At 46.8% G+C, this 25,939-nt stretch overlaps 2 protein-coding genes across 2 annotated transcripts; one reads left to right on the forward strand and one right to left on the reverse strand.

Moving 5' to 3' along the window:
* Nucleotides 1-1,216: 1,216 nt before the first annotated feature.
* Nucleotides 1,217-7,688, forward strand: PPM1M (protein phosphatase, Mg2+/Mn2+ dependent 1M). Its single transcript, XM_027700471.1, has 10 exons — nt 1,217-1,325; nt 1,961-2,215; nt 2,609-2,643; nt 2,685-2,816; nt 3,860-3,944; nt 4,272-4,390; nt 4,826-4,889; nt 5,814-5,921; nt 6,247-6,395; nt 6,675-7,688. The coding sequence occupies exons 1-10, from the start codon at nt 1,320-1,322 to the stop codon at nt 6,817-6,819; spliced, it is 1,098 nt and encodes a 365-aa protein (XP_027556272.1). The 5' UTR covers nt 1,217-1,319; the 3' UTR covers nt 6,820-7,688.
* A 3,677-nt stretch (nt 7,689-11,365) lies between these two features.
* WDR82 (WD repeat domain 82) lies at nt 11,366-25,902 on the reverse strand. The gene is made up of 9 exons (XM_027700472.1): nt 25,649-25,902; nt 20,727-20,824; nt 17,542-17,608; nt 17,245-17,344; nt 15,791-15,907; nt 14,886-15,041; nt 14,693-14,762; nt 12,768-12,910; nt 11,366-12,290 (listed from the first exon to the last, which is right to left on the reverse strand). The coding sequence occupies exons 1-9, from the start codon at nt 25,807-25,809 to the stop codon at nt 12,261-12,263; spliced, it is 942 nt and encodes a 313-aa protein (XP_027556273.1). The 5' UTR covers nt 25,810-25,902; the 3' UTR covers nt 11,366-12,260.
* Between the last annotated feature and the right edge of the window lie 37 nt (nt 25,903-25,939).

Genomic DNA, 25,939 nt, shown 5'->3' on the forward strand with positions numbered 1-25,939 from the left:
GGCAGAGTGGCTGCGGCGCTGGCGGCGGGGCGGCCCCGCGGAGCGCCCCGGCCGAGACCCGGCAGCGGGGCCGGGGCCGCCGCCCCCCGCCCTCCGCTACCGCCGGCCCAAGTTCGTGCCCGGCGGGGCCGAGGAGAGCCCGCGGGGCGGGCGGGCCGTGCGGGGCGCCGGCAGCGAGCGGCCCCTGCCCTGGGGCGCGGGATACGCCGAGTGAGTGCGGCGGGAGAGCCCCGGGGCGGCGGGGTTAGGGGGTCTCTCCCGGGCTGCTGAGAGGGTTTGGGGAGGGGGAGTAGCGCAGGTTTGGGGGCTCTTGGGGGTGTAGAAGGGTGCTTGGGGGGCGAAGGGCACTCCTGGGGAGGTGCCGGCGGGTGGTCGCACCCCGCCCCGCGCCCCTCGGGTGCAGCCCCCCACTGCCCTGAGCCGCCTGCCCACGGGCAGAGCTCGCCCTCCCACCCCGTTTGCAGGCGAGGAGGGAGCGGCTTCCTGCTCCAGAAGAGGTTTGACGTGGCAGCGTGTCCCTCAACCCCTCTCTATCCATGCTGGGGACACCCCTGCCCACCCCCTGCCAGCCGCAGGACAGGTACCAGTGCAGTGAGAAGTGGCCGGGGCAGCCCCGAGAGCACCAGCGGGTGTCTGTCCCCTTGCTCCTAACTAAGTGTCTTTAAAACGAAGGGGAAGATCACATTTATAGAAATCTCTTGTTTTGCTGTTTTAAAGGGCAGAGGGGATGGGTCAGGCAGAACAACTCCAGCCAGGAGCTGTCCCCACATCCTGGCCAGACCACATCACGACCCCGCGGCTGTGAGATGGCACAGTGTGAAATGCAAGGAGAGCAAACTCCCATCCAGGGACAAAGCATTAGCAAGGGTGGAGGGAAAAGCAATGGTGGTGGTTTTGCAATTCACTGTGTCGACAAGGAAATAGCACAGCGTGGGCTGCTGCCAAGGGCTTCCTGAGGCCAGGGTGCTTCAAAACTACTCACTTGTCCCTGTGTCCCTGGCCAGGCTTTTCCCTGCCGTACATAAAGGGCTTATTGTTTCGGTCACCAGCAAAGAGATCCTCGAGTTTGAAAAGGGAGCAGGGAGCATGGGGCTGGAAGGAAGTGGCAAGGTGCAGCTGTTCACTGTGGTGGCACAGTTGGCTGAGAGCAGGAGAGGTGCAATGTGCGACCACACCTTACCTGGAGCGTTTGCACCCCCAGGGTTATCAATGCCGAGAAATCGGAGTTCAATGAGGACCAGGCAGCCTGCTGTCAGATCTCTGTCCGGAGGAGAGAGCCAGGCCTGGAGGAGGATGAGGAATGGCTGATCCTATGCTCCATGCAGGTATGGCCCCAGGCAGGCTGTGCTCACCCTGCTGCCAGCCTTTTGCTGCCAGTCAAGGGCCCAGGGTCAGGAAATACGATTACTCCATCAGTCCTGCATACCCACTCACTGAAACCCTTCCTTGGACTTGTTAAGGAGACCTGTGTACCCTATGGGCAGCAAACACCCAGCTCTGCCTGTAAATGCCATTTCTACTTCCATGAGACTTGCAGCATTTGAAGTCACCCTTTACTTGGTGCCATCAACTTTCCTTTACTCTCCTCGCTCTGCTTCCATGGGCCAGTGTGTGTGGTCATCACCTGGGGACAGCAGCATGAACCAGGCACCACAATGCCTTCACCTGGGAGCAGACCCTGCCTTACCTCTTGTGAAACGGCCCCATCTACCCTAAGACACAGAGGAACAGCATGTGAGGGCGGGTGGTGCAAATCCAGACGCTGAGATGACAGGTCTGCCAGAGCAGCACGTGGGCATCACATGAGTTGATTAACTGGTGGCAGGGAAGGGTAGTCGGGGTGGAAAAGCCAGGCAAAACACACTCTGTGATGTTCTGGCTGTGAGCCTGCCACCTGTATGACCTCTTCAGCCCTTGTCTTCTCCCTCCCTTGCTGTCTTGTCCCTCTTCCTCACGGCAGTTTCTAACCGGTTACTACTGGGCGCTGTTTGATGGCCATGGTGGCCCCGACGCTGCCATCATTGCCTCCAACTACCTGCACTACTGCATCAAGCAGAAGCTGGAGGAGGTGGTGGGAGGCATCACAGAGGCCCAGCCCCCCATGCACCTCAGCAGGCGCTGCGTTTGCGACAGTGACCCCCAATTCGTGGAGGAGAAGCACATCCACGCAGCAGACCTGGTGGTGGGAGCACTGGAGAATGCCTTCCAGGAATGTGTGAGTACCCCCCTGTGCAGGGCACCAGTCCTGCTGTCCCAGGCAGTCAGTCTGTCCCCCCCTCACCACCCTGAAGGGCAGGGTCTGCAGTTCTGCAGCTCATGGAGCAGGCAGGAATATTCATCCAAACATGTAAGGGTGCTGAGATCAGGCTGGTTCAGACCCCAACACCTGCCTCAGATTTACTGCACGTCGGCAGTGCTGACCCAGAGGAGAGCTACGGCATCTCTTTACTACTTTTAGGGCTATCGTGACACTCATACAGTGAGTACAAGTTTGAGATCTCCCCCTCACCCTCCTAAAGCAGTCTGTAGTTCAGTGGCAACAGCTGTGTTGGCTGTACCAAAGCAACGTCATCAGTCACCTTGCTGGTTTCCTGTGGCCTATCCACAGTCAGTTTTGGTTCTGGATTTCTGCTGGGAGACACGAGGCAGAGTGTGGAAAGCAGCAGCTCAGATCACGTCAGTCTTCAAACTTTAAACCAACAGGATGAAGTCATCGGCCAGGAGATGGAAGCTATGAACCAGTCAGGAGGCTGCACTGCTCTGGCTGCCCTGTATTTCCAGGGAAAGCTGTATGTGGCTAATGCTGGGGACAGCAGGTGAGTCATAATAAAAGGGGGAAGTTGCTGCAGGGCGGGACCTGGGACATGAGCAAGGTTTCCAGCATCTTACTGTCCTGGTTTCAGCTGGGATAGAGTTAATTTCCTTCCTGGTACAGTGCTGTGTTCTGGATTTAGGAGGAGAACAGTGTTGATAAGCCACTGATGTTTCAGTTGTTGCTGAGCAGGGCTTGCACAGAGTCAGGGACTTTTCAGCTCCTCACCCCACCAGTGAGGAGGTTTGGGGGCACAAAAAACTGGGAGGGGACACAGCCAGGACAACTGACCCCAAATGGCTCAAGGGATATTCCAGACCATGTGGCACCATGCTCAGTGTATGCACTGTGGGAAAGCTGGATGGGGCCACTGCTTGGGAACTGGCTGGGCATCAGTCAGTGAGTGGTGAGCAACTGCACTGCGCATCGATTGTTTTGTATATTCTATTTCTTTTATTATTATTATTACTTTCCCTTTCATCTCTGTTCTATTAAACTGCCTTTATCTTAACCCACAGATTTTACTCTTTTTTTTTTTCCTCTCAAATTGTCTCCCTCATCCCACTGTGGGGGGAGTGAGCGAGCAGCTGTGTAGTGTTTAGCTGCCTGCTGGGTTAAACCATGACACTTATTTAATCCAGCAGACAGTAAATGTGGCAGCCCAGCCATTTCCCTCCTGCCTGGCACAGGACCTGTTGGAAGAAAAGTGATTTCATGCCTTTCCGGAATGGTTTCAGGATTTTAAGAGACTGAGTCTGCCCAGCCACAGGGCAGCAATGGGGTGGTGGTGCAGCAGTACACTCAGCCTATCAGGTGTTTAAAAGTGTAAGGTGATTTCAGGGTATCCCCAAGAGCTTCCTCACCTGGCCTTGGCCCCCCGTTCCTCTAGCAGTGAGCTCGACCGCTGTCAAACCAGGCAAGCACAGTTCTCTGCTGCAACAGTGCAATTGCAATGGAGTTATTTAAAATAGTGGCACTTTTAAAATGAGTTTTGGGTGCAGAGCTATTCTCTGGCACAGCTCAGCTTTGCCTTTTCTCCCCTCGTAGGGCCATTCTTGTCCTGAAAGACAACGTTGTGCCCATGAGCAGCGAGTTCACACCTGAGACAGAGAGGCAGCGAATCCAGCACTTGGTGAGCGACCCCTTCCCTGCATCAGACAATCCAGCAAGCAACCCACTGGGTAACAAGGGGTGCTTGTGGCAAGAGGACCACCAGCTTTCCTTGAAGGCCACTGTGTGGCCAGAATGTCAGCTGGCACTAGCCAGAGAGGGCTGGGGGTGAGATTCAGCCAACAGTCTTCAGTATGGGAGAAGCTTATGCCCTCACTGGAATGTGCTTTCCCAATTCTGTTCTCCATTCTGCTGCTGGGAGTGCCAGCCCCAAGGCAGAAGTACCTTTGGTACCCTCCTGTGCTGAAGCAGAATCTGTCCATCCTCACACCTTCTTTCCCTCCTCCAGGCTTTTCTTTTCCCAAAGCTCCTGGATGGAGAGTTTACACGCTTCGAGTTTCCACGGAGGTTGAAGGGAGATGACGTGGGCCAGAAAGTTCTGTACCGGGATTACTTCATGGAGGGCTGGTGAGTCCTTTCTGCCTGAGGATAAGGCTGTGCCTCAGGGCACCTTTACCTGCTCGTAGGAGTGAGGAGGTGAAGGGAGAAGGGGTGTCTCCTCCTGCTGAGAGCTGGGCTTGATGGTGGTGAAGGACACTGTGAGCAGGTCCCTCTGACTGAAGGACCGGGGCCTTGGCAGGGTGGTGAGAAAACAATTGAGATGGTCCTTCTGGGATCCACTGAGGTGGGGCTGGTACAGGGTGGGGAGATAGGGCAGAGTGAAAAACACCTGGGCATTCAGCAAGAGGTCACCTTCACTGCATCTGCTGCAGCAAGTCATACTGCCCCTTCCCCAGTGAGCTGCCTGTGCATGGGGATGCCACAAGGGTTGAATCAGTTGAAATGCTCTGGCTGGGTTGTACCATCAAGTCAAACAAATTAACAGTGAATTCTCTGTTCCAGGGGATACAAGACGGTGGAGAAAGCTGACCTCAAGTATCCTCTTGTCCATGGTCATGGCAAGCAGGTAGCTTAATGCTTTACACACTGGGAAGGCAGAGGCAAGTCTGCTGGGGGCCCTCAGTGTCCCTGTCACTCACGGTCACACTCCAGGGCACTATGGCAGATGGGCTGCAAAGCACCCAGTGCTCTGGGGCTCTCCAGCATGGTACAGCCCTGACACAGCAGCTCCCTTTGCTGCCTGGTTGGTGTAAACCAGAGCTCTCTGGAGCAGAGTCTGCACCCTCCTCCAGAGTACAGCTGAGCAGACAGCAGCCCTGAGCCAGCCTGCCCTTTCCTCTTCTTCCTTTGCACACAAGAATATATTTCAGATGAGAACTTACTTCATCAGCTCCCACTTGGGATTGTCTCCTCTAGCTCTAACTAGTGCCTTTCCCACAAACTGTCTTCCTCGAGGAGAGGCTGAGAAAAGGAGCCTGGAGAGGGAAAGAGGAGGCAGGAGAAGCAATGACTGCACACATCCCAGTGTCTGCCTGCTGGGGACGAGCAGAAAGTACCATCACCCCCCCAGCAATACAACCCACATGCCACCCCCTATGCAGAGTCAGTGCAGAATCTCCTTTGCCAGGAGAAAGGGACACCCTTCCCCTGCTCCAAACCAACTCAGTTTTCTTCCTTGCCACCTCAGATCAAGAGCAGATGCTGCTATGGGCTTCATGAGGTCTGTAGCATTGCCCAGAGCACAGGTACTAACTCCAGAGCACCATGGGCCAGCAGGAGCCATCCACATATGCAGGCTTTCTCCACACTCACATCATGCCATTGCTTCTGGTCACTCCTCCATCTCCAAAGTCTCCAGAGGCTGTTCTGGGTGATGCTTGGAGAAAGGTCTTAAAGGCAGCACACAGATCAATCAGGACAAACCACACATCAGCCTTTAAAGGTGCCACATCCTTATGTTTCAATCCTGTTTTGCTTTGTTTGGGGCCAGGCTCGCTTGCTGGGGACTCTGGCTGTCTCTCGAGGCCTGGGGGATCATCAGCTCAAAGTCATCGACACCAACATTGAAGTCAAACCTTTCCTCTCCTGCATTCCCAAGGTCAGTTGCAAGATGGGAATTAGGGTTGCAGCAAGTTGCAGCACATGGGAATCGTAGGATGGAATTAAAAATGGTGCTCCTCCTCTGTAGCACCTTTTACAGACTTGGCAGGTCTTAGCCATGTCCTTTCTCCACCCCGCTTCTCTCTGGCCATGCTGCCCAGAGAATCACCAAGACAGAGGAATCTAGAAGCACAGCAGGAAGGGGACATAAAAGATTCAAAGCACCCTGGTCCCACTGTGTCATCTCTCAGGGGAAGTCTCATCTCCCTGACCCCTGTGTTACATTGCAGGAATTGTCACAGATTCACTCCTGTGTTTTCCAGGTAAATGTGTTTGACTTTGCTCTGCATGACATTAAGGAAGATGATGTCCTCATCATGGCAACTGATGGCCTTTGGGATGTTCTGTGCAACAGCGAGGTGGCCCACATGGTCAGGAGCTTCCTTGCAGAAAACAGGACAGATCCTCAAAGGTAACACCAGCTTTGTCATTGTTTTCCCTTCCAAAGAGCTTGGTCAGACCTAAAGCAGGCTGAGGTCACTCTGCTTCCCGGTCAGCTCTGGCACGACCAAGCACTCTTTTCTGTGATTCTGAAAACTGCCTCCTAATCTTTCCCCATCCTAAAGAAACAATGATAAAGGTGGTGTCTTAAAAAACCCTGCTATTTTGACAACATAAAGCCACATCTCAACATTGCTCTTAAGGGGAATAGTGCCATGTTAACCCAAACCCTGCATTTTTCCACCCACAGATTTTCAGAACTGGCCAAATGTTTGGTGTGCAGAGCAAGGGGAATGAAGAGAGGCCACCAGTGGATGCTGGATGACAGCCATGAGGCATCCTATGATGACATCTCTGTATTTGTCATTCCACTACACAACAAGGAGGAGGACTGACTGTTAGGATGACACGCAGAACCTCTGTGTTCCCCCACTGTGGTGCCGTTCAGCATCAAACCGAGACTGAGGGATTTCTGCTGTGTGTACACACTCTGTTCCAGCAAAATCATTTGCAGTGGAACCTGAAAATGCACAGCCAGCACTTAACAGAGGATGAACAAGATTAGCTCCTTAAAAACTTGCAAGAGAGCAACACTGGGCAACAAATCATTCCCCTTTCTCGTTGTTGGGCCAAGGGTAAATTGCAAAGGGGGCCATGCAAGCTGAAGGGTACTATTTCCAATATCTCTGCGGTACAGCAACACTCAAATCCATATTTCTACTGAACCTTCTCCCTTTTTAATACTGAACAGTAAGGATCAATTGAGATCCACCCAGTGTGAAAAGCTGGCTTTTAATCAGACTTGAACTGGATGCATAAGCTAAAGCATCTCTCATATGCATTTGCTGTAATGTGAGATGTGCTGAAAACCCAGGAGCTGCTGCCAAGCCAGCACTGGGCACAGCCGTGCCTGCGGCATGGGAACACTGGAGCGGGAGCCCAGACCTTGAGACAGTTGCCATTTGTAGGCAGCACCACCTCAAACCAGACGATGTTGGCTGGTGAAGCTACACACTGGTGTACAGGAGCCTCCTGTGCAAAGAGACGTACGTGCCTTACTGTTATTGAGGAACATTGTATTGGTAGCACAATGTACAGATTTCTAACAAATCTTAGTCCACATTGCTGACACTTTTTCTATTCAGGTCATTTCTGACAGCAAAGCTGGTTTTGTAGCAGGAGCACTGATGAGAACTGAAGTGTCTCCATATATCAGGTGATTTAGTAAAAGAGCTCCAAGTAAAATAAAACCGGTTTGTTGCAATTTGTCTGCAGTGTTCAATCTCAAGCACTTACACTCATTCCAACAGGAGCCGCAGCACAGCAGACATGCCAGAGTTGTGCCTTAAACTCAGAGGATCTGCTTCTCAACCCGTTCATTAGCCAGGCAAATTCAGGTCTGGACAAGCTTCCCCATCTCCCGGAGTCCCCACTTTAGTTTCCATTATTCATTACACAGGTTCCAAGATTCCCTAGAGCACCAGCCAAACCCACCAGCGTGTGTTTAAGTTCCACAGTGATTAAAGTCCAAATAAAAGTACTTTATTTTTTTTTTCCCACGCATCTTAACTGTGGTGTTATTCCTGTTGTGGGTTTCACACAGACCTGGGCTGGAGAAACACAGCCTTAGAAAATCGCAGGGGAGATTTTGCTTTGTATTTCTCTTTGCCAAGAAGCAGTTTGTCACTAGAGGCGTTCCCTTACCAGTACTGCCCCAAGGGCTTGGTGCCAAAAGATGATTTTCTGCAGTGGGAGGAAATTCCCCCCAGGAATGGGACAGCTTTCTCAGCTACCTGCTCATGGTTTAAGCAAGGACAAAAAGCATTTCTCTCCGGCTTCACTTTCCCCCCACCCTCTTAAGTTTAACCTGACAACAATGCACATGGGGGTTTGCCCATGTTAATGACGTTGGCTGCTGTCCTCCCTTCAGCAGCTGTAACACTACATTTACATGCACTGACTTTAATGATCCAAAATTCCTGTTACTCAAATCCAACAAGTTTTTTTTTTCACCTTCATGCTGCGAAAGGCTCAGCTCTTCCATCCAGACCACAGGTTGGATGCAAACAACCCTCTCCCTAGGGCACCATACCTCCAGAAGTAGCTTGTCACAAGGCTGCTTCCCTATCTTGATACATTCCTAGGCAAGAAAAACCTCTTTAAAAGAGCAATTTACGTAAGGATAACTTCAGAGAATCACAATTTCCACTACAGAGTTTTTGACTTTCCAAAACAAAGGGGCTTTTCAAACAATGGATGATTTTCCCAATCCCCCTCTTAAGAAACCAGCAAGTTGTATCACACTGGACAAACGCAGAATTTACAGCACTCAAGTGATGTCTCTACAAAATATTTATTGGTCACAGCCACAACACTGAATTCTCCATGTATGTAGTATTTTGTGACAAAGCATAATTTGACTTTATGTATTTACACTCATCTGGGAGATACCACTGAGGAGTCCAACTCCCCATAGCAGCTCATGACCACAGAGACCAAGTTTCCAAAAGGCTCACCAGGTTCCCAGCCCCTGACCCAAACCCAAGGTGAAGTCTCTTAAAGTGCTAATACAGTCAAGAGGCGTTGGAAAAGATATGCTGCTGTTTCCAAATTTGTCACTGAATCACTCCTGTGTTCCCCAGAGCAGGTGTTGGGACATTAACCAAGGACCTGGGCACTTCAATAAAAATCATAAAAGTCTCTCAAGACTGACTTGGAGAATTACATGTGAAATCTCCTACAGCCCAGGCAGATGTGCTCAGCCACCACCACTGCTTATTCAGAGGTGGGCTGTTGAGTCTCACTTCCCCCTTGTTTTGAAGAAAGGTCTTTATTTCATCCCAAAGAATAAGGAGGCATTCACCTTTTAAACATCAAACTGGGAGGGGGAATGCTGTTTCCTGCTTGTCTTGGTTGGCCACTCCATTAGACCTGGAAGGGCTGTTTTTCTTGAGGTCTATTTCTCATTAGCTGGCAGCCCTGAGGGACACAGGAATTGCAGCCCTGAGACTCCTAGAGAAGCACATAGAAGCTGGAAGCTAAAAGCTTTATTCACCTTTTCTGTCTAACCGTCTAGAAACACATTATCCTAAAGTTCCTTGACAATACTTGGCACATTTCCTATTTTTGAAGGCAGATGGAAAACACTTGGTGCTACATCAACAGAGATGTCTCTGCCTGTGTGGGTGGCAACGGGTCCTGGGAAGGCTCAGCTGTAACCCTGAACTGAGCACTACTGCTATTGTGCACAAGCCTGTACATCCCTCTCTTCACTCCAGAAAGCCACTGATGTGCTTGTATGTTCTCCTAAACCACTCCTCTGGTCCCCTTTTCCTTAAACATTTCATGCCACCACTCACTATCTTTCACAACATTGCAAGCAGAAGAGAGCTGAACAACAGGCTTTAGAACTGTCTAAAGCAACAGGCTTTAGACAAGTGCTCAGACCACATTAGCAAAGAACATTTGTAAAATAAAAGACTTTCAAAGGCTTCCTTGTGAAAAGGAACAAGGAATACAGCCAGAGGCTATCTGTTCACTTCCTCAGGCAACACACTTGATAAAATCCTCCAAGATCATTTACTACTGAACGCTGAAGTTTAACTGTTAAGATGCACTACAAACCCCAAATACCTGCATGTTACAAACCACTGCAAAATACCAACAAAGGTAAAACTGCACCAAGCAGCCTGAAATGCATTACTACTGAGATGGAGTGGCTGAAGCCTGAGACAACCACCTCCCTTTGCCCTGGGCAGTTGCATTTATAGGCAGCAGAGGGACAGTATGGAAAGAGGGACAGCATGAACCTCTTGTCTGCACCTCCAGCAGCAGGCCTGTGTGGCAAGAGGGAAAGCATCCATCAGTTTGCCAGAGGACATCAAACTCACATCACAGATCTGTGGTTAGAAATGCCTCCTGTGGCAGCATCAGCAGGGACAAGCCACAGCACTGACAGAGAAGGTTCAGCCACACCAGGGATCCAAGCCCCACGTTCTGAGCCTCCTGAGGGACTGCTCCTGCCACTGTCACAGGCTCTGCACACGCTGCTGCTCCGTGAACAGAACCAGCAGTGCAGAAATGCTCAGTGCCCATCCCCAGCTCTTAGCACAGCATGGTTCCACTGACAAGGACAAAAGGCAAGAAAATGCAAAACACAAGCAGATTTACTTTTCCAGGGAGACATGATGTGAATGACAGACAGGGAGGGCCCCACAGCTGAAACAACAAACTTTGCTGTAACAGGGGAACATGAGGACAACTGACAGAAGGAAAACACTCGAGCACAGTTCACAGCACGGACCAGCACTCAGAGCAGAGAGAACACACCCATTACTGTCTGGCCACCTTGCCAGCATTTCATATTTATGAGCAGGGCAGAACACGTGACCAGGCAAGGAAAAGAACTGACTTCCCAAGCTGTGATCCAGCACATTAAACCAAGTGTGTTTGGAAAGGCAAGAATACAGTGAACACCACATTTCTGCCAAGCCTGTCCCAGACTGCTTGTGGATGCATTCCACCATTGCAGCATTTCAGGAAAAACAAACTGGAACCAACCTAAGACCAGCTTGCCAGCCTTTCTGTGCCACTCACCCACAAGCCCCTCCAAGGCAGGAGAGCAGGTTCCTCCCATCTCTTTGCAGAGACGTTCCTTGGAGCAAGACCACAGCAAAGCAGGGTCAGCACAATCACGCCTAAGATTTTTAAAATTAATTTCCTGAAGACACCATCTGACAAAGGATGCATCACTCTTGAGGGGCTACCACCAGAAACCTGCAGACCTGTAACAAACTGCACAATGGACTAACTGCATGTCAGTTTTACCAACAAAGGGATACAGGTCTAAGCCTGACGTGGGAAGAGTTTCACGGAGCATATTTACAAACCATGGGGTGAAAAACTGCATCAGTGAAGGTAAACAGCCTAGACACTCCACAATACTGGCCCACATCATATTCTTTTATATCTAAAAGTAAAAAAATATGGCCCATTCCCACTGCCCACCCACCCCACGATATTTACAAGTAAGATCAGCCAAGATGGTACATAAGGAAGATACACAGGCAGACTGTGCTTTCAGTCTCAGTTTGGTTTCTCCGTCTTCCTGCTGACAGACTCCTTTATTGCTTGGGACACTGGCTGGACCTCACAAGTGCTGTCTGTGCCTCCAGGATGCTGGCACAGCAAACAGCAGGGAGGCTTTGGGAACCTCTGGCAGCAGACAAAACCTGTACAGTTGCACTCTAAATCTCCAAAAAAAGGATGACGAGATGTATCAGGTACATTCACAGTCACCCACGCTTCTGGTGTGTGTTCCACTGCAAGAGAATTCAGCATCCGCTGCTGAAGTTGAAAACTGTCAGTGTTCACGTTTGGCACAGAAGAATTTGCATTTGTGGACTGCAGTGAAACCAGAGAGATCCCAGATGTTAAAAACATGCACTTATGGGAAGGAACTGCACGTTCCACCTTGGAACATCAATAGCCTTGTGCACTTACAGCAGAAAAACACACAATTACAGCTTTAAAAAAATCCCACAAACATTTTGTAAATAAAACAGACTTCACCGCCCTTAGAAATAATACTGTGTCAGTTCCAACTTGGGCTAAAGCCGTGCTGGACACGGACTGGAAGGTAAGAACATGTAGCATGCTGCTTCTGAACGTGTGGAGCAGTCCTCACAAAGGAATGCTGCAAACAAAGGTAAGACATGGAAAATATGCAGGAACAGGAACACAGTCTAGGAGACGTAGGCAATTCCAACGCTACGCTTGCAATGATGTGCTGCTGTTACCGTGTGGAAGTCATCCGACAGCAGCTGCAGCGGAGGAATTAGTCGTCAATAGTTGGCAACCAGAAGGCCTAAAGAGGAGGAAGGAAAACATCTACTCAGAGCAGAACACAAATTTCTCCTACAACACGCTGCAGGAGCTGATCATTGCTACTTTCTGTTAGGCAGAGACTACCAAAGAGGCAGTAACATCTTCTCAGCAGTTTAAGGTTACAATCCTTGCTTTGGCTTGCACTGCATGTTCTCCAGAGCAAGCCAGGCTTACACAAATTGAAAATACCAGCAGTGTGCAGGGATCTAAAGAACTCCTCCTTCTGTGTGCACACTCACTGCTCTGCTCTCATGTGCATGTTTACACGCTGGTTGGCCAGGTGTGCTGCCCCACACATCTGCCTGCCAGGTATGGCACAGTCAGGGTGTAACAGACAGGCCTGGCTCCCACCAAAGCCTGAGGCAATACCCAGCAGAGGAACTGAGCCTTCTCAGATTCATCTCCAGAAGGGTCAGCACCTCACGGAGCTCAGAGGAACTTAAAAGCATTTCCTTACCATATTGGAACATGCGCTAGCGAAAGTCATGAATTTTGGATTGAACTGTAGACAGGTTATGGGACCTGTGTGTTTCCCATCCAGCACAGCCACCTTCATCCCACTTTCCCCATTCCAAACATGGATCTTTCCATCCTCTGAGCCTGCAGGCAGGAGGGAAAACAAGATATGCAAGATACACTGGAGAGGTCAGCAGAGAAAAAAAAAAGAACATAACCTTTCCTCTCAGAACTGTAGAACAGGCAGGTCTCGACTTCACAGCCTAACTTTAAGAGTTCTCAAAGGGCACTTACAAAGCGTCTCTACAGTTTACACACCTGCACCCAGACAGCAGGTTTGTACCTTTGTACTGCAGAGACTCAACTACACAAACAGGGTGCAACACTATTCAGGTAAAGATGTTAGCAACTACTGTCACCCAGGAGAAAAGGAGAGCTGACACCCTCCAGCCATGAGGAGAGACCCCGGCCAACCTGCACCAACATGAGAGAGGCCAAGCACTGGGGAAAGAGTCATTGTTCACACAAGTTCTCAGTTCAGACACGGATAAATATTTCACTTGGTGAGCAGAGAATCAAACCAAAGCTTTACCATGGGAGGCACTAGATTTCAATGCACTATGCCAAATATCAGAAGCTTCCCTGGAGATGTCAACTCTCCACATGGCTACAATGGAAAAGGTTTTGCTCTTTAAAATGGCATTTTTCAGACTCTGAGGCTGAGAACTTTAAATTTTTATAATTCTGTTCTGCTTTAGTCTCATTTTAAATACAATTCCTAACAAAAATGCAAGGAATTTTCTCCTGCTTCTGGTATTTACGTCTATAACCTTTCAGGACAGAAAAATTAAGAAGCAAAAGTTGCAACTTAACCATATGTAAAAACTAAACAGAAGCAAGTGGTTTAGAACTACTTGTACTATAACTTTCATGTGGAAGGTCACAACAGGAAGGTAAATATGTGCAATAAAGTGCTCTCCAGAGACAGACTAAACAAAGAGCCCCACCCCTCTTCTCTGCAATCAGGAAGTTCTCAGCCAGAACCCAAGAAAAGAAGCTTTGCCAAGACCGTCACTCATCCAGGAAAAATGAGGATCCAGATACCAATTATCACGAAGTTAAACATATTTGGTACCAGCCAAATAAACAGGAACAAAAAGAAAAACTGCTGGGAGGGGCAGCACCACACAGACTCGTCTGACTTGTGTCCACAGGCAGCAGAGTGACTGAAGTGCTTATCTTGAGATGCAGCACCAGGCTGTACAGGAGTTGCAAACTGCCTTTTGCCACCTGCTTCCCTCAGGAGTCCATCCCACAGAGGGTGAGAAAAAGGACCTGGGCCAAGGGAATCATATGCTGAGAGCCATCAGGCTGACGACTACAACCTCTATTAAGGGATAAGCAGAGCTTGCTCCAGAGACATGGGGGTTTACAAGAGCCACATGAACAAAATGCAGCTGCCCCAGCATGTCACCAGTGCAGGAACATCCTCAGAGGTGCACAAACACACCAGGCTCCAAGACCAACTGCCAAGCACAGACAGGTGCCTTGGTCATAAGCAACGGGGGACAGGCCCCAACACAACTCCAACGTGCTTTGAGGCAGCCCATGAGAGCACCCCAGCCACTGGGTGAGAAACACTGACATAATTTATGTGACAGGTCTTCCCACATTACAACACTTTGCTGGTTTCTTATCTATATTGGAACAGCACTCATATTTAAAGGAAAAAAGTCTTCATGCAGGCTTGTTTACATTTCAGTCTAGAGAACGCTGAGTAAACTAACAGAACACTGTCAGTGCAAAGAAAGCTTACAGCTGCATTGTATTATTTAAATACATTCTGCTTCCCAACAGACACAGCTTTAGCCCTACATAACACACCTAATTTCAGAGCACTGGAATTCTTTCCAAGAATTATCTTACCTATCATGATGAACTGAGAGTCTGGTGTGAATGATGCCTCCAGCGTGACAGCCTTACTATTGTTATAACCCTATGGCACAAAACAGGAGAACACATAGTAGAGAGTGTGTCCACAGCAATCTCACAACCAAAGGGCACCTGCTCCCAAAACTAACACCAAGTTCCAAGCAAGGATCAGAGGCAGCAGGCTCACCCCAAACGTGTGCAGGACAGCCCCTTTGAAGGCATCGATGAGCCGGATGAACCCGCCGTTGGTCGATATGAGGATGAGTTTCCCATCATTGCTGAACTTCAGGCCTGTCCATTCACACGTCCGCTCATATTGCATCTTAAACGTGGCAAATGGCCCCTGCAGAGAGAGAAATGGGAAACAGGATGAAGACTTTTTATGCATTGCTGCTAACAAGAGTCTGTTTTTAACCTTAGCTCAGGAAAAATAAGATTCTTTTTTAAAGGGAAATCCTTAGCCCTAAGATGCCAAGAGTGTCATGGCAAACGTCACTGCATGTGCACATTTCAACATATGAATCCACAGCTTCCAAAACAAAAAAGACCCAAAGTAAGCTGTTTCAATCCAATAGTTTCATACTCTACCACATTCAACAGCAGAAATTAATTTAAGATAGGATGAAGTTTTGAAACAAGGCTGCTAAATGAAGGTAAGAGTTTGAGCCAGCGTAACTGTCATGTGATTTTTGGAGACCACGGAAATCACTATGCTCAGTGTTTAGTTCAGCTGTCCACCCAATTATAGTTTCCTTTGAAATTTCCACCCTTTCCGACAGTCCTGGCTCCATCTTTGTCAGTCTTCTTCCAGAATCAGCAGCAAGGAAAAAAAAACAAACCCAAAATTCCCTAACAAAAAGCCGAAATGGGGGTTTGGAACAGGTTAAAGTGTTACCAGAACATTGGTTCAAGAGCGTAATGCAGGATTTGGTGACAGCACGTATCTCTTTCTGCCTGTGATGTGTGTGCTTACTGAGAACTCTCTGGATGCCAAGGAGGCACCCCAGACAGTAAGCTGGAGCACAGAAATCCAGTCTCTGAGCACTGAGTTTAGACTATTTCTTGCAAGCTAAAAACTCTAAGGTAGATCACCTTGTCAAAAGAACGGAGGTCATAGAGCTTCACCATTTCAGTATTGACTCCAGCAGCAAAAATCAACCCTTCTGGGTCAAAAGAACACACAGGCTTCCCCTGGAGATGCATCAAGCCCTAGAAAATAGAAATAGTCAACATTATTTTGCAAAACTGATGCTTGCTTTTCTACCATCACTTTTTGAGCCCACTGTGAGCAGAACAGCAGACCAGGGGTGGAACAACATTTCAATTGTAAATACTGAGGTTTTACATAGCTTCAGAACTCAGTGAGCAAGCCAATGCTCAGGGCCTGGTGAGTGGGCCAGCTCTGATTTCCCGGGAATGTTCCAGGCAATGTGGCTGCCATCTCATGGGCCAACTGAAAACTACAAGTAACACTTCCTCAACCTGTTTCCCAAACTTGGCTGGATGTAGCGTCCCGTTACAAGTCCTAGTTTTACCATTCTTACAACTTCAAGCATTAGGATAAATCACAGAACTGCTGCTGAATTTACAACCCCATCTCATTTGTAGCAACTTGGAGACTGAGATTCATCCCGAGGGAAATTTACAGGCTGGCACTAAAGGCACACTTCCACAGGAAGGCAAAATAAAGACTTCTTGTCAGAAAAAGCTCAGTTTTAAGACAGATAAAACCATTTAGTAAGAAATGTGACTTTGTCTTCCTTTTGTATTTACAGATACATCATCTGGAATAAGCAAACAGCCCTTTCTCATAAGCAAAATAGTCCAAATGAGATGGAAAAATATAAGAGCACAATACTATGTGTCCAGATATAGGGACAAAACAGCTCACCACCACTAAAGGTGGAGATTCTACTCCCAGTCTTTCATTCCTGTCACTGTTGCCAGCTCTGGTACTTTTCTCAACCCACACAAGCCTGCTTCCACTAAAAAAGTGAAGTATTCCAGCAGAATAAATAAAAACAAACAGGGTTCTGCCTTGCTAGGAAGTTAAATCTGCTTACAAAGGGTTCTGATGAACCACAGAGGTGATGCAAGGCAATCCTAGGACCATATGGCTGCTTTGTTACTTTAGATCATCAGTTTCTTCATCAAATTTAATTGCACCAAGGCACCAATTTTAGACACAAACTACAAACACTCAGATAAGATGCATTTCCAGCCCAGGAGGGATGCCAGCTAAGAGAGTAGCAGTCTGATGAACAAGCTGATGACACCCAGCCCTTCTCTTGTTTCATCAGCTGTGGGTGTTCTTCCTTGCCCTCTGCAGTGCCTCTCCAGCAGAGACACAGGTGAGAGCGAGTGGTGTCACACAAACCACACAGAGATTCCTCATCCAGGCTGCTTCAGCATTCCAGGAAGGGACCGACACTAAATCAGCAGCACGTGCTTCTGGCAGTATTTTTGCTTTGTAACGCGCACACATCCATTTTTCATACTTCTAAGTGAAAATGCAACACTCTGTGAGCATGAATTTTATAATCTACCTGGCAATTGGGAGAGCGGAGATCCCAAAGTCGAATAGTTTTATCGAGGGATCCAGAAATAAAAGTATCATCCACTGGAGACATTGAAAGAGCAACCACCCTGCAACACAGAAGCCCACGTGCATCAGAGATACATAAAAGAAGTGCATAGAGCAACACCCACCCCAACAGCTGTGTACAACCTCATAATTGCCAAGAACAGAGTGAAAAACAGTGTGAACCAAGTGTAACAGAACTCAGGCTTCATTACAATTGTTGTTTCAATTTCTGCTGTCCTGTTTCCAGGCCACATCTTACCTTTTTGTGTGCCCTGGGAAATACCGAATGTATTTGTTGTCATGCAGGGAGAGGTATCGGATTGTATCTGAAAACATAAACAAACCATAAGCTTTATTATACCATGAACCCAACAGTATCTAAAAGTTACTGATCACACAGTAACTTGCTCCCCGAAGCAACAGCAATCTCACCAAAGTGAGTAAGTCTGGTCATTTGATTTCAAGTCATCTTTTCAAAAAGAATCAAATTAGAAACAGACATAAAGCAATTCGGTTCTTCTCAAGGCAGAAGTGAAAATCAGGTAACAGGAAAAGGCACTTCCCACAGTCTGAAGTCACATTACATTTTAAAGACAAAGTGTCACGTGATTTATGCAAGATAATTTCAAAGGCACTAAAATTTAAGTACTAGCAGGTTTCATTCCAGCATTCTCACAAAATGAAGAATATCAAATTTACAAAGGTGATGCTACTGCTTTTTATTGCTTTGTAGCATGAATCTTGCTGTCTTTCCTGCATAGAAATTCAGTAAACAAATCTCCAACTAAGCAGTACATACAGGAAATGTGCAAATTCTGCCATTCGGCTAAAGATAAAAACATGAATTTCAAAGCCAGGACAAGACCATTAAAAACTAGCACATCTCTCTGATTTTTGTTTAATCTGACAATGAACAGCCTCACACTTTCCCTGCACTTAGAGCAGCTAAGCTTTAAGAAGAGGACAGAGGAGTAATCTAAAGCTTAGTCCACGTAAAGTAACATTAAAAATAAATGGAATAAATAAGAGCAGCACCACAACATTTCTCAAGTGCCAATTTTACCCTGAGTATAGATGAATATACCAACAGTAGCCAACACTTTTGGAAGATGCTGTTGGGACTTTCTTCCAAAATTACAAGAAATCCTTGTAAGAGGAAACCATTACTAAAGCACATAAGCCACTTTTTAATTTTTATGTGCAGACTCTGTAGCGCTGGAACAAGTCCTGGTGAGGCTCCAAAGAGAAACTGAGGGAAAAGGACATTTTTCCTTTTGAGTCGGAAGAACGAGAGCCAAGAGGAGGCAACAAGCACTGGGTGTCTTAACACTCAGAAGGTCTACTGTGTTCAGGGCGTTTTGAAAGGCTCATTCAGAAAAATTTTGTATCTGTGATAAAATTATCAAGTTCCCATTTTTGCCTAAGATTTCTCACCAAGCTGAGACATCCCCCTCCAGTATTTGACCAGAAAACTGAACGGCACATTGTCGACTGACCAAGCTGGAAACGTGCTGCTGGTGACACACCACTCTGAAAGGCTCTAAGTGACCTGAGGTGATTATCCAAAACATAAATCCCCACTGCCAGTGTCACATCCCATCCTGGGAACACGCTTCAGACATTCTGTTAAGACACATCATTTCCTGCAAGAACTGTCGTTACCTGATTTCCGAAGTATCCATGCGGAATCCCATCTTCTTTGCTAAAGAGGAAGCACTGTGGAATGTGCTCCCTTGTGATCCTGGTTGCTGGTAGTGCTCTGTCCCAGGCAAGGCAGTGGCCTGTACAGTTATCTCCTGTACCGGGTGGTATCATAGACCCTCAAACTGTACAAACTACTACCTCAGCCTGGCATCAGGCAAGAGGAACTAGGTCCAGGGATCTTCAGGAAGTCTTCACAAGTACATTGGTAGCAACTCCAACAGAGAAAATGCTTGGAAACAAGCACCAGCATTCCTATAGCATGTTTTTGAGTTAATTTTACCTCCTGATACCTGCATAACGGGTTAAATACAATGTACCTTGCCCAAGACCACATTTAGCAGGGACTAGAGAGTATCTGGACTCCTACAGAACACACTGTCAGTTTTATTAGGCTTACAGATCATAACAGCAACATTCTCACATTCTATGGGTCATTTTTCTTCTAATTAAGTATTTATCATAATGCTAGCCTGCAGGACGAAGACTCTTTAGTCTTAAGGCTTACCAGTGTTTATAAGCAAAATCTCACAATTCAAAATGGCATTAAAAATGCTTAATTAAATTGTTAGTTATTAATTATTGTAAATTAAATAACAGGCAAATAAAAAAATGTGACAAAGTAACAACATAATCAAAAAAATTAAGTAGGCTCTGAAACAGCCTAAAAAGGCAAGTGCTTCCAGTCACACTTTTAATCCTTTTATACCATTAAATCCAATTCCATTGAAGACTTCCTTGTTCCTCTGGTTTCAGGCCTTAACCTGACTTCCTAATTCTTAACTTCCACCTGCTCTAAATTCAGTCTTTGAAATTCCTTTAGTAATCTAGCACACATCACAAGGCACCAGTAGCTCTACTGTCAAGCTCCATCTCTGCAAAGGAAAAACCCAACGAAAACCTCTATTCCAGAAATGATTATGAGTTTACAAATATAATGTTAAAACCCATTTATAAAGTGCTGTGCTAAGAGACTTGTTCACTGCAAAACTCTCAGACACTGACTACAGCAAACAAAACTGAAACACATTTTGAAATAAACATGAGCTGTTTCCAACCTCAGGAAGCATTAAGGTACATATCTGTGCCAGTTGTTACATTTGAATTTTAAATCAAACTCAATTAATAGAGAGCCTGTCACGAAGATCTAGAAGCCCTTCAGTGTCAATGATTTAGAGTGTAGCTATCACAGACATTGTGTGGAGAAACAGCATAAAAATGGGTCTTCTGTCTAGTACACAGACAGAAACAGGCGATGAGAAGCAAAGCTCATCTCTGAAGAGCTCTGTGACCTCCTCCAGGCTTGGCTGGTGATCTGCTGAGTTACCTGAACCTCCTGCCCTGCCCTCCTGTGCAGCTGAGTTGTGTGTGTACCAGACAGAGCTATGGCATTCAGCCCACCTGCCCCTTCCACCTCATTCACATGTAGGAAGTTAAGGTGCAGAGGCTGACTGACAGCACTGGTACCAAAAACCAACTGAACAGCAGAACTAAGAACCCAACTTTTATTTCACTAACAATGTTCAGTCCCTTAGTTATTGCAGCAAAGAACAAATCTCACATCAGCATGCTCGAGGGACTATCACCAAGTTGTGCATTAGTGTTGGACAGTAATTCCTCTGTCTCTGGCAGAGTGCTCACCACTGCAGAGTTGCTGTAACTTTTTCCCAGATCTTCAGAGCTAATTATCCAGACATGCAGTGCAAAGAGATACAATATGCTCCACTCCAGTGGCTCACTTACCATCTATTTTGTTGGAGCTGTACACGACAGTGTTGGCAGCATGTGTGTACCTGATGAGGTCCACTCCATACTTCTTACTGTACAACGTTCGCTTTGGTCTGTCGGGAGGAAGCAGAAATAATTGCACTCACTGCAACAAAAAGCTCAAAACGAAACTCACACTAACAAGGCCTGTCTCCATTCAGGTATTACATCATGGTTTCAAGTAGTCCGATGTTTTTATACATAGAAAGAAAAGCTTTTGTATTTGATTTGCAAAAAAGGACCTCGATGTTTCTCCACAACCAACCCTAGGCTTGAGGAGTTCCCTGTAACAACTGCAAAATGCACTTGCCTCCTCCAAAAATTCCTTTTCCCATGATGTCTACAGCAAAAAGAAAAGGAGGAGCTAACATAAGCACAGCAAGCAGCACTGCCTCACTGTGCCCTTGCCCATCCATATCTCCAATTCATCTGCTGCTTATTTCAGATTGAGAATAATTTGTCTTCTTGTTCTCTGTTACTTCAGAACCTAGAACAAGGTGTCTCATTCCTGTGGTAAACATGTATATATACCAATAATCTATAGAAGACATGGTAACACAGGGACTTTTCCAAAGGACTGCGGAATTATATTTGAATCCAATCTTAAAGCATGAAACTCAAATTAAACATTTTGCAACAGAAAGACACTAGTGAGAGTGGACACAATCTACAGAACTGGATTTCTAGGGGGCTGGTAAGCAGGTGATGCACTGCACTACTAGAAATTTAAAGTCCAGAGTAAATCTAGAAGCAGCTGGAGGATCTCAGAGCAGCAGTGCCTGTCTGAGCAGCACAAGGTCTCTACCACCCTCCTTCCCCTTTCGCCCTCAACTGAGGTAGCACAGAGGTTTTTGGGCAGCCAACCAATGAGAGTACTGATCAACACCAGAAATATCACCTCTTCTGGGAGTTATTTTTAATCCAGAAATTCGTAACTCTGGTTATTACATGGGCCCACAAAGTATTTTACCAACACAACCAAAGAGGACAACACGGGAATGGAAACAAACAGCAGGAGTGGTCGAAACCAATGCTGCTGCCAAAGGAAAGGTTTATCAGACTACACCCTCAGACAAGGTATTTCTAATATGCTGGACTTTTTCCTTCTTTTCATTCGCCTCAGACTGACACACCCAAACAAGAGCACAAGTGGAACACTTTTCATATCAGAAGGAAAACAGACATTCATTCTTACAGATTAATTCTAAACAGCAGAAGCCACGGGGCTTTACCTTCAAGTGAACTTGCTGGGGACAAGCTTCCACTAAGTGGAATGCAATACAGAAAGTGTAATGAAAACCCACACACCACCTGTACCACAGACCAAATCTCAAATGATTCTTCCCCAGTTACTGCAGTAGATTGTCAAATGAATTTTCAGATGCAAACACGCTACACACTGAAATCAACACACCAAATTTAAATTTTGACACTCTGTAACATTATGCCTGACATACTTCCCCATACTGCTTTCTGCAGTTACCTCACTTAGGCTGCCACCTATGTAACCATTGGTTACCTCACCTATGACCAAACTGGGGAAAGAAACCCCAACAACAATCCAACAATGGCAAAAAAAAGCCAATCTCAAAACATTAAGACTCTCATAATTTGGCTCATCCTTTTCTATTACAAATTTAAAGCTTAGAAGCTGCTCCTTTCAGAATCAGTGAATACACACAGAGACAACAAAGATCGACAGATGGGCAAAAGCATATTTACCAAAAAGAAGGGAAAAAGGACTTCTGTGCTTTAGGAAAGGTGAAGTTTTCATGTAAGCTGAGACAAGCAGAAGTGTATCACTGCACACAAGGCCAACCACCTGTTGCCAATCCACTATTTTAAACACAAACAAGGAAACTGAGTATTTTTTTAATCAAATCACAATCACTAAACATAATTCCAAGGTCAAGGCTAATATACCCAGCCCACCTGCAAACTAAGCAGTATTGCCAAAGAAAAATACTTTACAATAATCTCAGTCAAATCTGCTACAAAGACGAAACAGAACACAGGTGAGGTTTGTAATATCATCTGTGCCTTGGTCAGAATCACTGCTGCTGTGGGTAAAACATCCTCCACAACCAGGATCATGGATATGCCAAGCAAACACCACAGCCAAGCAGGAGCCAGATCCATCACTTTATTTGCATAAATAATACACAATTGATATACAAGCTTAAATTAAAATACAAGCTAAACCTTTGCTAGAGCACCATCTATCAAATCAGGGTGACGAATGTGCAGCCAGGCTGTTCCCAGCCTCAGGGACTGCTGTACATCACAACATACAACTGCCCTACAAAGTTTTCAGAGTCCCTCCTTAAGCCCAAATATACACAGGTGAGCCTCTTGGAGGGATGGGCTAAAAAACAGCAACAACAATTTAGTTGTTTTCACATTCTGAAACAGAAGTGGTGTCTTGGGACCAAAATTATTGGATGCTCATGAATAAGCAGTTGCTTTAGCCCAGGACATACATGATAAGGAGATAATCTTGTCCTGTCAGCCCTTGGCTACATAGCACCATTTCAACTGCCCTGTCAGAAAGTGAAGTTCACAGAGATGGGGTTGGTCATACTCTCATAGAGCTGTACAGCTCATTTTAGCATTGCAAAACAAAGCAAACCAGGTGAGGCTGTACCTAAAGTATAACCAAACAGCTGCATTTTAATTCTCTCAGCAGAATTACTCATTAATGGGGAACCACAAATTTCCCACTTTTACATGGAAAAAGGTGTTAACTTTCAGGCCATTTGGTGAAGCACAGTATCCTACGCTGAAACCCAGCAAGCAGGACATTTCATGTCCTCCTGGCCATTACATCCATTAGCAATGACATACACAAGCACGTGAGAGTTCCAGGCCCTTGGTGATTTGTACGAGAAAATATAAACTGTAGGCCTGAAACTGCCACACCAACAATCATTCACAGATTTGAGGTTTCATCTTCATATGAATCTTGTGACAAAGTAATTCACAGCTTTCCAGGTGAGAGAAGAAGCACGTCCTGCATCCCTGGATACCTCTAAAAATCCCAGCTACACTTTTAACTCAATTGATACTACATGAGAAACTTTCAAATTAATTTTTATAGCTTTATAACACTGGAGAACTGCATCCTGGCACAGGGGTTACCTTGATGACACTACTTTCATTGCCCTGCAGCAGATGACCATCGATCTACATTTAACTTAATTAAAGCAAACCCTCTGACTACAAAACACACATCAGGACTAGATGTAGATTGGAATGAAAGGACCAAATACCTCCCAACCCATCAAACCATTCTTTACAAGTTTGAAAGGGGAAGAGCAATCAATACCATCTGCATTAACATCACTCAGCCCTGCCACTATTGTATATCATTAGGATCTAGGATACAATCCATGGCAGACTTCACATGTATAGAGTTACTTGTTCTTACATAAATAAAAATTAAATAATTTCACAGAAGACTTCACTCTATCAGATGGGCAACACCAACAACTTTAATGTGTAAAGCAAGCAAATATAAGTCTAAAATAACATAAGTGGGCTATAAAATTAAGAAAATCTGTGGAATGCAATCTTTAATCCCTGCAAGCATGATGTTTTGGTCTGCTTGGAAAAGTAGGAGGATTAGGAACACCTGGTTCACTAGAAAATATACACAATACTGACACATCTACATCCTGATACTCACAAGCCATTTCTTCTTCATTCCTGCCTTACCCTGTCCTTTTTATACCCTCTTCTACAATACACATACTTGTTTTCCTTTCATTTTCTGTGTGGATGTGATGCTCCCTCACCTTGACTTTACAAAAAAAAAAAAAACACACAAAAAAATCACCTCAGAACTACATCTCTACACCAGGAAGCAAACATAAATTAAAACTTTAAATTTAAAAGAATTTAAAGCAGCCAGACCCACATTTGTGACAACTGAGGAAGAATTTAATGGAGTAATGACATCATTTGGCTCAATTTGTTCCAACTCTCACAGAATCCAAATGCCCTCAGTGTACCTTCCAAGCCATCAACTGCAGTGTCACCGTCTGCAGGTTTCCATCCTCCAAACAGGAGCACAAGATCCCAAATGCCCTGCAAATTTCTGGGAGTTTACCCAAAAAACGGGACAAGCATCATGTGATCAATGAAGTGAGAAACACACACCCCTTAACTCATTGCTTTTAAGCAACAGAAGGCAATAAAACCTTGATTGATTAAATGTAAATTAAGACAAGGTTTGAAAGCACGTGTAAATCACACGTGTATTTTAACTGTGCTTTACCAGGTAAGAACCCGACCAGAGAAAAGGATTTAAAGCACGAAGGACCATTTTACCTTCGACGTTCCCAAGTACCACGTGGGAACTGAGTTTTAAGGAAAAACACCATGGGGTTTTTTAGAAGTTACAGCAACACACATATCCAAGAAACGATGGCTGTGAGCAATGTACAGTTGCGCTTTCTCTTTTAATTAGCGACACTGAAGCGCAGAGACACTCGAAAAGTCAGTTTCCTATCTGCAACAATTCCGACGCCTGGAAACACGGCCAGACTCAGCCCCTTAAGCTTGAGTTTAGCCCTCGCAGAAGTGAACCCTCCCTCATACTTGGCAAATTACCACCGCTGCCTCCTATCTAGCGAGATAACAAGCGCGGACACCCGCGGTGCAGACAAAACCACGCTGCTCCTAATTCTGCCGTTGGGATTCTGTCACGAATCTACGCTAAAAAAACAAGAGGAGAGAAGCCCAAGCTGAAGCTAAAACTAAAGTTCACCTGCCAGACCTGCGGGGCCGGGCACAGCTTGTCCCCGAAGGCCACACGGGCAGCCTCGCCGGCCCCGGGCACTGCTCCAGACCCAGCCCGAGGGCTGCGCCTCCCGCCCCCGGCCGGGCCCGGCACTCACTTGCCCTCCTGGCAGTCGTAGAGCACGATGGAGTCATCGTCGCTGCTGGAGATGACGGTCTCGCCGTTGGGGCTGAAGTCGAAGCAGTTGATCTTGTCCGAGTTCTCGCGGAAGACCTTGGCCACGCGGAAGCTCCGCAGCACGTTGTCCGTCAGCTTCATCCCGGCCGCCGGGCCGCGCCGCGCCGAGGGCGGCGGCGCTCAGGGGAGAGCCGGGCGGGGCGCCGGGGCGGCGGCGGGGGCGCGCGGGCCGGGCTGGGCCCAGCGGGGCGGTGAGAGGCGGCGGGGGGGC

The sequence above is a fragment of the Neopelma chrysocephalum genome, unplaced genomic scaffold, assembly GCF_003984885.1.
Source record: "Neopelma chrysocephalum unplaced genomic scaffold, ASM398488v2 Primary Assembly neopelma1_147, whole genome shotgun sequence".
NCBI lineage: Eukaryota > Metazoa > Chordata > Aves > Passeriformes > Pipridae > Neopelma > Neopelma chrysocephalum.

Excerpts from the sequence above, each read along its gene's own strand:
- PPM1M (XM_027700471.1), top strand. Across the intron at positions 2,817-3,859 it reads GCTAATGCTGGGGACAGCAG|GGCCATTCTTGTCCTGAAAG; the intron begins GTGAGTCATAAT and ends CTCCCCTCGTAG. Across the intron at positions 5,922-6,246 it reads TCCTCTCCTGCATTCCCAAG|GTAAATGTGTTTGACTTTGC; the intron begins GTCAGTTGCAAG and ends TGTGTTTTCCAG.
- WDR82 (XM_027700472.1), bottom strand. The coding sequence starts at position 25,809 with ATGAAGCTGACGGACAACGTGCTGCGGAGCTTCCGCGTGGCCAAGGTC. Across the intron at positions 17,609-20,726 it reads CAGCTCCAACAAAATAGATG|ATACAATCCGATACCTCTCC; the intron begins GTAAGTGAGCCA and ends TTATGTTTTCAG. Across the intron at positions 15,042-15,790 it reads ACCTCCGTTCTTTTGACAAG|GGGCCATTTGCCACGTTTAA; the intron begins GTGATCTACCTT and ends CTCTCTCTGCAG.